The sequence below is a fragment of the Bombus affinis genome, chromosome 14 (assembly GCF_024516045.1).
Source record: "Bombus affinis isolate iyBomAffi1 chromosome 14, iyBomAffi1.2, whole genome shotgun sequence".
NCBI classification, from domain to species: domain Eukaryota; kingdom Metazoa; phylum Arthropoda; class Insecta; order Hymenoptera; family Apidae; genus Bombus; species Bombus affinis.
Window position 1 is genome coordinate 375,307 of NC_066357.1, and position 12,911 is coordinate 388,217.

Genomic DNA, 12,911 nt, shown 5'->3' on the forward strand with positions numbered 1-12,911 from the left:
CAAAAGATATTTATTCGAATCCGACACAAAACACCGGGAACGAAACTTTAAATTAGTCAGTTGGTTAGAAATCGATTTTCCCCGTAACACGGAGTTTCAAAATCCACAGAATCCACAGAATCCTATTTTATATCCGGTACTCGTCGATATTCATGACGGAAGGTCTATCGAGAAACGGGCCCTGGTTTCTTTTAATTCGATTCTGTTTGATCTGGATGGCATGTAGCGGTTTTGATTCTCGTGTCTGAAAAGACGCGCGTGCCATGTCCATTTGTGGAATGAAAACTGTCGCAAGATGAAAGGAAGAAGATAGAACAGCCAGTATAAGCTATCTCGGCGAGCAACTGCATCCCTTTTTCGCTCACCGTTCTGTCGCGGATAGCTTAATATCCTGTTCCTCCAACTACCATACCACACACGCGTTTCAAGTCGACATTTTATTAAAACCCTTTGTTCTCGCTCGTTTCGATGCCCTGGTTAACGTCGAATCGTTTCTGCTACTTGTTTTTGTAAAAGAGAGGAGCATAGAGGTGGAAAAGAGGAATTCGCGATACCATGCTAAACTTCTCGATTTAACTAGCTTTTTCTACGAATTTTACGAGACCAAAGAGATACGACCATGCTAAAGCATGGAAGAATCATCATATACGCATGTACATATACGCACATAGAGAGGATAATACAGCGAATAAATTAACGAATTTTAATGAAGAAACTTTATGTATATCACCTTTATTTAAACAATATCTGTCTCGTTTAATATAATACAATACATTTTATTCCACTCCTACATTCACACTCGTACATGTTAATAATCTACAGTACAATTTCTCTTTCGCTTTCCCTTTCGCCTATCTTCGTTGAAATTTTCAGCGCAAAAATACGAGCGTGATACGTGCTTTTTCTCTTTCTCATAGAGTTCCATTGAAAAAAATGACATTTGCCACTGTTTGAGAAAGTATCGTCATCGAACCACATTGGCAATTCTTCTGTTGATCTCCGAAAAAGAAACGTTTTGATCTTTCCTTTCAAGGTTTTGGAAAAATTGACATACGTATAACGTGTTAAGCCACGCGTTTTTACGTACATTTGTATATTTCTGAAAGATAAGCGAAGAAACGGAGCTAAGCTGGTATTTGTTCCTTTCATCTCTTAATCCGTTGACTCCGTAATAGTAACGTTCTTTTATCTAGAATTTTTAGTTGTGTACGATAAGTTTGCAAAAACGAAACAAAGCGTAACTGCGACGTTACAGTTTCGCCATGTGTGATACCTCGTTGATGTATGTCTCGAAAAGCAAAGGTGAAAAATCATTTCGTGTTCGTGTTTATGATATTTGAAATGGGAAGCTCGATGAGTTTAACGATAAGCGGTAAAAGTATGTACACGTATGAATTTATTACTAGCCGTTTCTTACACAGGCGTGCACATCTCGGACGGTTAACCGTGCCCATATAAGACAGAAGCTTGATCGTAATCCTTTTTCAATCGAGGTGAAAATAGGTTTATTGTGATATTCTTATTATTCAAGCGATTACGAGGCAAACATAACGCGCTAAAATCACAACATGTTTCGTAAAAAATGAATGACCTTTAATTAATTTAATTAAGAAATGGCACCTTTATCATTTTGTTAGCTAATAATTTGTTACAGCGAATCGAGAGTAAAAGGTTTAAAAGGTTAAATATCATAGAAAGTACTGTATATCGTTTTTACACTTTTAAATTTCCCATAGATAGGTATGTATATAAAGATAGATGTACGGTATATACGATGTATACGTCATTGTTCTTTAGATCCAACGACCGACCGATTTTCAATTTTCTTTGATTATTGCATTTTCCTTGACGTTGCAAAGGGCATGTGACGCGATTAGAGCGATAGAATAATTAGCTGAACAATGAAAAAGAGGGCAAGAACGTGACGACACACAAATTAGAACGCAAGTGGGAAGAATATACCTTGCCGAAGAAATTTCGATCGAGTCGTTCATCAAGAGATTATTGTTTTATTCGACATATTCTTTTCAGCAAATAAAACGAGTATACAAATTCGTCGAATAACGTGAAATCTGCCGTCGATTCTCCCATAACCGATAAACGATTGATACGATACGAAGCTTCGTTTTCGTTCTTTATATTATATTTTTCACGAAGAGGAATTGATCCCTTTTTTTTTGCATATGCGCACTAGTAAATTAGACGAAGAGGGAATAAAAAAGAAAGAGGGAATTGATCGTAGACTAAATATAGTACACGGAAGCCATTCTTGCCGTCTCGACTGAACGCCGCAAATAGATTTCGATTACTACTATATGTATGTATATACGAATGACAAGACACGTACGTATAAGACGAGAACAATCGCAATCAAGCTCGTGTGATTTTAACAGAAAGTTCTGAGAAGACTCCAAATGTCAAAGGAGCGATTCCTTCAGCCAAATAAAAGAAAACTAATTATTTCTTCTGAATCATTGATAAACTTTTCTTCTTCTTTCTTTCTTCTTTTTTTGGAAGGGAAGATGAGAGAATCTTCGGTAAATGAAGATTTTTCTGAAAGATACGTCGAATAAAAATTTGAAACAAAATCGAATAATATAGAGAGTTCAAAATTTGCAATTTGCTCTCTTTAACGTCACCGTAGAGGGAAAAATCGATAACTTTTGGTAGATTACAATTTTGGGAAAAGAAAATATATAACTTGAAATATAAAGTGTGATAATATACAGCGAATAGAAATGGTGTAATTTTATTTCCTTAACTTTAACCGCTTAACCTCTTTGATACGATACTGTTGTTGACTTTGATCGAGGCTCGTATCGTTGCATTCTTAGAGCGGACACGCACGGGTCAACTAAATTGGTCGGGCAGTTGGTTGCGCAATTGGTTGAGTCAACTGATCGACCAAATTTTTTCTATCGCATGGAACGACTTAAATCTCGTTTACATTAGGCAACTTTAAAATTATTCAAAACTTGCATAGTCCGCCGACTAAAAATAGCGCATTCTTCTATTTTTGGTTAAACGGCTTGATCGTTTCAATCGTGGCTGCCTAACGTAGATGTGGTTTGACTAAAATTTCTCGCCAGTCGATCCGTGTGTAGCCGCACTTGAATCCCCGATCGATGAAAAAGTTAATTATTTATATTCCCTTTTTAGGATAGAATTTTAAAGTAAGAGAAAGTATCTTACCTAGAACTTTGAGACAAAGTTTATCTGAATTTTGGAATAAAAATATACGTGTCTGGAAAACTGAAACTTTGAAATAAAATGTAACAATACGATTTAACAATACAGACGGAAATTCTTCGCGGTTGTTCCGCTTCGTCTTACCAATTTTCCACGAATTAAAATATATCAAAATGCTGGTATACGATAAATAAATTTATTACCATTTTATCTAACATAAAAAAACAGTATGTAAATACATATGTATATTTTACGACAGTTGTATGTATTTGAAAATGCTATAAAATAATTTCAAAATATTCGATATACGTATGTATGTATATTCTTCGAAACGTATGCAGAGAGAGAGGACGATAGTGTCGGACTAGTGACGGGTCATTTCCACTTACAACGCCAGTAAGACCCTGAACTCTGACAATTGGAGTGCTTCCTCTCTTCCTAACAGATGACGTTAATGAGAACTATGACAACAAGGCAATGATAACATCCTGCACACAATCTGTATCGCCGACTCAATTATCATACGCGCAACATACACGTACATATACAGGAACGCCGAGCACACGTGTTTTAAGAGTAACGATTCTCTTATGCTCTATGTGTTGTCGTAGGTGTGTTCGTTTCTCCGTTCGTTAATTTATGTATGTGTGTACGATGATTTAAACGGAGCTGTACACGCAAAAAGTTCTAGAAATAAAATACCCTGCAAAAGTCCTACGCTATCTATCTATTTTAATTTACATATCGAAGAATAACAAGACAGAGAAATGTATTACATTTTTGTGATATTTGTTATGAAAACAGCTATTGCCACAGAAAATTATTATCTGCTCGACAATGACAACATTTTTTCTTCTTTTACGATTTAATCGAAAAGTCTTGGATTTCTGACAGTTTCTAATAAAATATCGCTGAAACATTTTCGTTTAATGGATGGTCTCTAGATTTCTGGACTTTTGCACAGTATTACGTATATACTTTTATTTTAACGTATACTCTCTACCGCATTCTCTCTTTCCCCTCTTACAATTAATAATGGTTCACCGTTTTTTCTTTCATTTATTTCTTTCTTTCTTTTATTTCATTTTATTTCGTTTAATTTTTTTTTATCGTTTTATCAAACAGTACCCTTACGCTTACGATTGAATAAAAATAAATATTTTCAATTGTGTCCTAGAAAAATTGTTGTTGCAAGCTATACTCGTTATTGTAATATACCTACCTACCTACCTACCTACCTACCTACCTACCTACCTATCGTACTTACACGTTAAGTTAAGTATTCTTAAACGTTAAACGCCAAACTCGGTTCGAGGCTGGACCGCGAGCTTACGAATAAAAATTCTTGTATCAATCTCGTCGATCATCTTCGAAAGAGAATAAGGGGAATAAAAGGGGAAGGAAGAAAACATGGAATATGGTAAATGAATATGAATAATTTTTCTTTATCCTGTTCCTGTAATGGACGAACAATCGTGTTTATAATATATCGATGTCGCGTCGTTTTTTCAATTTTCAAAGGTCTAAATGCGCATATTTACATATAGCTAGAGATGTTGGAAAGAAATCCCAGAGATGTCTTCAAGTTGCTAGAGGACGTTTCAAGGATAATAAGAGCTTTAGCATCGGGATAAAGATCCTAAAAGTTTTAGAAATCCTGGAGATCCTTACTTAACAACGATTATTAGAAAAAGAAAAGTCCTAGAAATCATAGAAATCTCACGAGTTATACAGATAGTCGAAATCCTTGACGTTCTGTGTAGAACGGAAGCAATATTTATCCTAGAAGCATCTTATCAATCTCAGTGATATTCTAGTCCAGAAATTCTAACGATTCTGAAGATTACAAAGATTCTAGAGACTTTGAAAGCTCTCAAAGTTTAGCTTTCCCGTAGATCCAAGTATCTTGGATGCCTTAAACGTTCTAGAGACCTCGGCTCGAAAGTCCCGAAGAGCTACTACGAATCCTAGACCGTGTACAGATCCGCCATAACCTAGGCCCTAGATACAGATCTTGTCTCTTGAAAATTTCGCAATCCCTTTAAAATCCCACGACGGACATCAATATAATTTTATTACGTCATTTTTCCCCACTCCATTTCTCCATCCGATATTCCTTTAAAAACGTTGAACACTAAACCGCGCGTTTCCTTCGTCCAAGGATCAATACGAGACACATTGCACGATGACGTTGGACGATGACGATGTCTCTGTTTTTTCTACTTTCGACAGAACTCGAAGGCATTTGGGAAACATCGTATTTATACTGCGTACGTCCAACGCTATAATCGCCCGTCCTTACGGATTAACGATCTAAGAGATTTGGTCTAGTTTATTACATACGCTATGACTGAATTATATGAACGCATTAACCGAACAACGTTCTTCGAAATTGTCGCTATTCAATTCTTTCTTTTTCTTTCCCATGGTCTCTGTCTCTTTAGTATACTACGACTAATCCTTGGCTTCTCCTATCGAGTGCAAACTTCTTTGCATAATACGTAATCGATCAACCGATAATATCGATGAACTGACAAGTCACTTAAAAACCAAACTGAGCAACACCGTTCCAGAAAATTCGTGTGTCATTCGTTTATGTCTGATTTTCTTTTCTATAAAAACTAAACGTTTAATGTCAATCACTGAAGAAGAAATATATCTTCATTTTACAGTAGTAGTAAAGGGCTAAATCTCTGGACGAATTAAAGAAGAGTAGATCACGTGTATGAACAACAACGGTGTGCGATTTTGTCCTAGTTTAGGGTTTACATGGTTAGCCCCACTGCTGCTTCAAGTATCAAGAATGTCATCTGTGACTTTCGAAGCTATAGCGTGTTTGAAGTCAGTCGTACACTTGTAGATCTTCTCTCGCTATCGTTATATTGTCTTTGACTCTCAATTGGTACAATAGAGGCCACGATACAGTAAAATCCATAATTACCCGTAATTTCTCCATTATTTTTCAAAGATATTGGCTTTAGAAGAAAAAAAATATTGTTTTCAATTTCAATTTTTAATACATGGACAAAGTTTCGAGACAAAGATTTGCCTGATAACCACGCACCGAAAAAAAATTCCTGGCAGCAACAGGTTCCAACGATTAAACGGATGAATGAATGGTAGGCATTTTGCGTTCGAAGACGGATAGATCGTAGAAGTTAAGTAAGGAATAGACAAAGGTTGGCAGTAAGACAACTCGATAAATGCAATGAATAAAAAAGAGAACGGGGGCGAAGAATATTCATCGATCAAAGCATCGTCTTCTAATGATTTTTCACGAATATTTCTCTCATCTTGTATATTTCTTGGCATTGTATTAAATACTTTCCCCTCGAGTGAACAGAAACTTAACTTTTAAATATAAAAAGAAAAGGGATTGGTAAAAGAGAAAACTATCGTCGAAAGTAATAAAGATGGATCTACTCAAAAGTTGAGCAATTTATCCAATATATGTACTCCTACTTTCATTAAATATAATGTAACGTTATTTATACTCGTATTATGTACAACTAAATTCTTACGCAGAACAAAGAAAGTTCGCCGCTTTTATTACTCTGTTAAAAAAAAATAAAAAAAGGGAAAAAGAAGAAAAAAGAAAGAAAGAGAGAGAGAGAGAAAAGAAAGAGAACAAACAAAAATAAAACAGTCGTATAAAAAATTAAATTATCTTTACGGTAATAAAATATACACTATTCTCTATACGAGTGCAACCAGAGCACGATCAAGAGATAAGAGTAAATATTTCTTATTCTCTTTTTCTGATAAGGTAATAACGATTCTTGAGAATAGTAGGGGTAACTTTGTCACAATTTAAATCATGTACAACGTATTGGTTAGTGTCTGGTTGCACCCTCACAATAAGAGGCTTCGAGTATAGTAGAGAGAATGAAAGAAACTCGATGAGTATTACATGGTAAAACGTAATGCATTGCACTTGATCCTGTGCTATACAACGATTAAAAAAAAAAAAAAAAAGAAAAAAAAACGAAAGAAACGCCTACATCACTCGTATTCTTTGTGAAAACTTCGAGGGTAAACGTCGTTTTCGGACACCAAAGATTCTTCACCGGTGTCTATACTTTTTAACGCTATTCAACTCAACAAATCATGATTAAAAGTACTAATTTTGGAGTTACGAAATTTATTTTTAAGAATTACGTTGGATCCCAAAGCACAAGGATGCATTCACGGAATAATAAATTATAGCGTCGAGGTATAATTTGAATAAATCTCGGAAACTTGATAAATTCCACTGATGCGGGAAGAATAATGTAGAAGAAGTCATTAAAAACAAAATATCTGGCGGATCTGGTATTAGCCGTAGGGATGTGTATAAAAGAAACAGAAAATATATTAGTTTTCTTAGATTCGTAACTGATACTTTTACGCAGTATTCGTGATATACTGTCAAAACATATAGAAATCGGTTAAAAATGTTTGGTGCTCTGAAAGAAAGTTCGACCAAAACTTAAAGATGCTAAATCGACACTCTTGGTGTACTCGAGTCTTATACCATGCACAAAATAATTACAGGATCCTCTGTTTAACCGTAGTAAATTTGAACATTGAAAGCTGATCTCGACTATGCGAATAAAAAGAAAATTAGATAAAAAAGTTCTACAACGGATAATCCTATATTCGGTATTTTTTTCTCTTTTCTGGTACGTATTCCGTGCAACAAGCAGGAGATCCCGTAATTATTACGAACAGTGTGATAAAATAATTGCACGCGCATTAAAAACTCTATTATTGGAGCTGAGATTAAAATAGACGACGCGTATACGCAAATATTCTGTGTGTATGCTATGCAAGTGCTGGAGCTGAAGGTTTAAGTTATAGGTTAGTTATAAGAAACTGTTTTGCACGGCAGAATGCACAAAATAATTTCTTTCCTTTTTATGGAACACGTGATAGTAAGAGCTGCTTCCATATTCAGAACAGAAAATAAGAACGTGAGATCATTCTAAATTTCAGAACGGAAGCAGCTATCGTTTATTGGCCACGTAAAAAATATACGAAATTTGTATATATCGGTAAAATAAATGAAAGAAAGATAATACATAGTTAAATGAAAAATAAACCACAGCCACGTAACATATACGTTTGTTTGTCTTTTTTCGTTCTCTATCTGTTTTAAACCTATTTAAGGTTAAGGAGGAGCGTTCGCGCGATCGATATTATAGTCGGCACATACGAATATTGATTACAATATCGAGCGTCTGAACGCTGCTTTTTAAGCATGGTACGTGAAACAACCAGCACTGCCATCTTGTAGCGAAACAAAAACCGTTATCGTCGACCGAAGAATAACCGCGATTCTTACAGTTTATTGCAACGTCCACATCCTTCTTCTCCTACCTCCGCCCCGCCCCCTCCCACTTCGTTATTACGTTAAAATTATGTTGGACGTTATACGATCGAAATTACGCTGTCGTATTTGAAAGAAAGAAATCTCGACGCAAAATGGACAACTTCCTTGATTCGTATCTTTCGATCGTATAAAGAATCCTTTCTCTATGGAAACGAATAGAGACAAATCAATGAAAGGAATGAATTCTGCCGTGTCATAAAAATCCAAAAATTGGACTTTTATGCTTGTGCTAATGACAGTCATTCGAGATTAAAATTAGTTCGTTAATGAAAATTCGTATCTACATCAATGACGTTCTAATACCTTTTTTTTCTCCCTTTTTCTTTTTTTTTCTTTTTTTTTTTTTAATAACGATACCAATATAAAAATGCTTTGGCACAATAGATAAATAGGTATACCAAATACGAAGATACGCCTCTATTCATTTCCGTTAATTTAGAATTGATTCTTCACCGCTTACTAGAAAGAGACAAATACACAAAAGATGATATATTCCTTGTCACTCGCTTTCCGCTTCTTTCCTTCTTCTTTCGAATCAATTTTATATCTGTACAATTCGCGTGTGTCATGATCATGATCTTTCACTTGGGATATACAACATACACGTATTTACACAACTATACAAGAAAAACGAAGAACGAAAATTACACGTCTGTACTATATCCGGTAAATCAAATTTCTCAATACGTACATTATTTCGTTCGCCGATATCTGTCGCTAATTTTTTCACCCACCACTCCCGCGGATTCACCAAAACTTGTAACTAAAGGACAGCGCTGAATATTAACTTTATTACAACGTTCGATCTCTATTCTTATATCCCCTTTTTCGAATACACGTCGATGATCGCGGGACAAACTCGATTCCGTTCGATCGCAACGTGTAAATGAAGAAAAATAAACCGCAGGACAGTTCTATATACAACACTATACATCGTCACGGCAAAAACGAAAGAACTAAAATGACGATGAAAGGAATCTCGAATCCGTCAAGCGTGTTATGCCCACACGTTATGCCGTGGATTTACGATTCATGGACTTAATTTACTTACCAAATATCGGCTGAACGAAACACGGCCGGCCCCCGTTTCACAACGAAAATCCATACACTAGTAGAACCACTTAACTGACCGACCCGTTGAGCATGACGGACGCGATTTTCACCTTGGAAAATACGGATCGAAACGAAGATTCGTCGCGGAATGAACAAAAATGAAAAGAACGGAAAAAGTGAAAAAAAAAAATTAAGAACAATAATTAATGAATAATTACACACTTCACTCTATCAGAGTTCGAAGAGTTTGAACAGTCCTGCCCGTTCGCTAAGGCAAGATCACAGAAACATGTCTAAGGCTCATATAGTCACCCACTTTAAAAGTCTCTACTTTCGTGCCCTTATCGCTAAATGCATGTGGAATCTGGGTGTTGACTGGCAGACTTTCGTGTTTTTGTCGGTTCCTTCGTCGTCAATTCCTGAGAAGGCCTCCGCGGACTACCCAGCGTAACTAACGCAGATGCTACGGCTAAACCAGCGCTCTGACCAGCTGGCGTATAAGGTTCACCGCCAGTAGGCAGTCTGACTAGCAACGACAGGACCGCTGCTCTGTTACCGCAACAGGGCTCCAACGCGATCGGACTAGGGGCATCCTGTAAATATTACACCAACAAAACCAAATAACATCGAGTCGCACATACTTTTACTGTAATAATTGGTAAAATTTGCGTTATCGTAAATAAATTTGAGCCGGGGAACGAGAATCGCGAGCAACGTCATGGAATCGAAAGTATCGAAATCCACGGCGCTAGTGACGTCTTTATTTGAATCGTACATTGACGCCAACGCTATTCTCGTTTATTTTTTATGTTATGTGAAAAATCTTGGAAAGTCTTACAAAATGGTAGATTCGAAGATGGAAACAGAATGATATCAATGTTTTATTTCATATATTCGTATATAAATAAACGATGAAGTCCTACTTTCACGAATTTATCTATTGTAAAAAATTACAGTTTTATGCATAAACTTTTTTTTACCAGCTTTGATATCTAGAACTAACCCTATAAATATCCCCTTCTTGTTTGGCAATATCCTCTATATGATTACTATATGTATTTATGTGCAGGATGTCTCGCTTAAATTGGGCATTTGAATTAATTCCACTATTTTTAAGGATAAGAAAAAGTGTATATATGTAGCTGGAAGATACGCGTCTAACGATATTGATAAGAGCAGAGAGAAAGTTTATTCCAGTTATCGACATTTTTCTTTATCCTCTTCGTCATTTTGTATCATCTTTGATAGTAAGAGTTATTATAAATGTTCAATTTATGCGAAGCAGCCTGTGCATTATATAATTACTTTATTTATGAATATAAATGACTGAGTGAGATATAAACCTTTTTCTTCTTGCGGCAATTGATTAACTCGGACTCGTTTCGCTCGGAGTCAGAATTATCGATGTCCCGCCTCTCGATTTCTACCAAAACCTGGCTAAACGCTCTACTGGCCATTTGCTCCATTTCTACGAACAATCTCTGTCTTCTTCTGTACATATCATATTTTTGTTTAATCTTCCAAAGGATAGCAGCCACCAACAGGAGAGCGAGGAAGCACCTAGGCATGTAATCTCTAGTTTACAAGTAAATACTGCCTGAGGCTTAGGACAACACAAAAGCGTGGGAAATTTTGAAAAAAAAAGAAAGAAAGAAAGAATAATAAAGAAAATCACAATGTTCTCGATCTTGGTCGTAATTAATTCCTACACGCAACACGTATACACACAGTTGACAGTCTACAGGTTTGGCTAGCTGTGACACGAAGTTTCAAATACTCACGTGCAAAATGTTATGAAGAACTGTTGCAAGTTGAGTTTGGAATATTGCGAGAAGGAAATTTGAATCCACACAGGCGGCTGGAAGTCGTACACGTAAACGTAAAACGTGGTTAATGTATTATTGTTCTCGCTACCGAAACCGTAACCGTCTTTGATAAATCGATGCTTGTACATGCTGGTGGTGCAATTCGCACCAAGAATCAACGGTATTTCCGGCGTGTTGCCTCTCTTCACGGTGATGTTCATTTTAGCCAATACAGAACACGTAATGGAAAACTCAGCATCGATATCGGGTTTTGGCGGAGAATTCTTAAAATTGATCGCTCGGTACTGACGGTCCTCTTTTTTACTTAAATTGAATGTAAATTGATAATCAATCGCCAGATCATCTGTAAAAGAATTTTAAATTTCAATATAAACCTTTGCTGAATTATTATTAGTGAAAAAAGAAATTGATGTTACTAGAAGAAATATTCGTTTAAAAAAAACTTACAAAAACACGATCCTTTATTGGTAGGATCTCCGTGGTAAAGGCTAGATACGTCACATCGTTCACAATGATCCCCGATAATGCCTTTCGTTGTACAGAAACATTTGCCCGTCTCGCTGGTACACTGCGTGCCTTGATTATTACAAAAACAGGCTGCAACGGGAAAATGTAATTTAGTGAACTACTCGATATTGACGGGTTAACGATATTACTCAGAGTAGAATGAATTTACGTTGACAAGTCGCTCCATTCAGTGGATTGCCGTAATAGCCGGGAATGCATTTATCGCAGTGAGGTCCGTATGTTAAATTTCCACACGGTTGGATACATATACTGCTATTCGAGAGACACTTGCTGTGCCCGTTGCATTGGCAAACTAAAATTAATGTAATTTGAAGAACATCGGTATACATATACATACAATGTATAAATGTTGTTTAATAATTTGTGCACATCCTATACACGGTGACCATTAACAATTTACTTACCAGGGCATTTAGTGAAGTACCATCGTTCGGCCGGGCATGCGTCCAAGCTTTTACTACTTGGACCACGAGCCCCACCTGGCAAGCAGAGTCCCTTTCCTGTCCCTGAACCATCGTCGCACCATCCACATCCAGGATCGGAGCGGCACGTCGTACAAGACGAATAAAACGTGCACCATTCTTTCCCCGTTTCCGTCGGCCGACATTTCGCATCGATCGTAGTCCACTCGCGACATTGCCCGTAAGGGAAGCTTGCGGGGTACGCATTTTTGTCCACGCATTTCTTCTCGTTCTGACACCAGATGCAATCAGACTCTGTGCAATTTTTACAGGAAGTGTAGTCTACGCAAGGACTGCGACAAGAGTCTATGGACAGCCTTTGCGCTTGAATAGTTCCGTTTAAAATCGTCACTTGCTGCAAAAATTCGTAAATTGATTTACTGCCTTGTTGTACAATATATTGGTTGTATATTGTTGTAGAGTGCCATAGAGCATACAGGGAATTTATTATAGCGCTAGCAAATGTATCCGGTTAATCGTATT

General features: G+C 36.6%; 1 protein-coding gene across 3 annotated transcripts in view; it reads right to left on the minus strand.

The window, feature by feature from the left end:
• Positions 1–701: 701 nt before the first annotated feature.
• Positions 702–12,911, minus strand: part of LOC126924108 (attractin-like protein 1) — a 32,155-nt gene continuing 19,945 nt past the window's right edge. For 2 of the 3 annotated variants that reach the window (XM_050738229.1, XM_050738232.1), the window contains exons 7-12: positions 12,372–12,783; positions 12,116–12,259; positions 11,887–12,036; positions 11,395–11,782; positions 10,957–11,188; positions 702–10,206 (exon numbers count right to left, since the gene is read on the minus strand). In XM_050738229.1, the coding sequence (XP_050594186.1) occupies positions 9,961–10,206; positions 10,957–11,188; positions 11,395–11,782; positions 11,887–12,036; positions 12,116–12,259; positions 12,372–12,783 (1,572 nt within the window). In that variant the 3' untranslated portion in view covers positions 702–9,960. The remainder of the gene's footprint in view (positions 10,207–10,956; positions 11,189–11,394; positions 11,783–11,886; positions 12,037–12,115; positions 12,260–12,371; positions 12,784–12,911) is intronic. The other variant, XM_050738231.1, reaches the window with a different exon arrangement.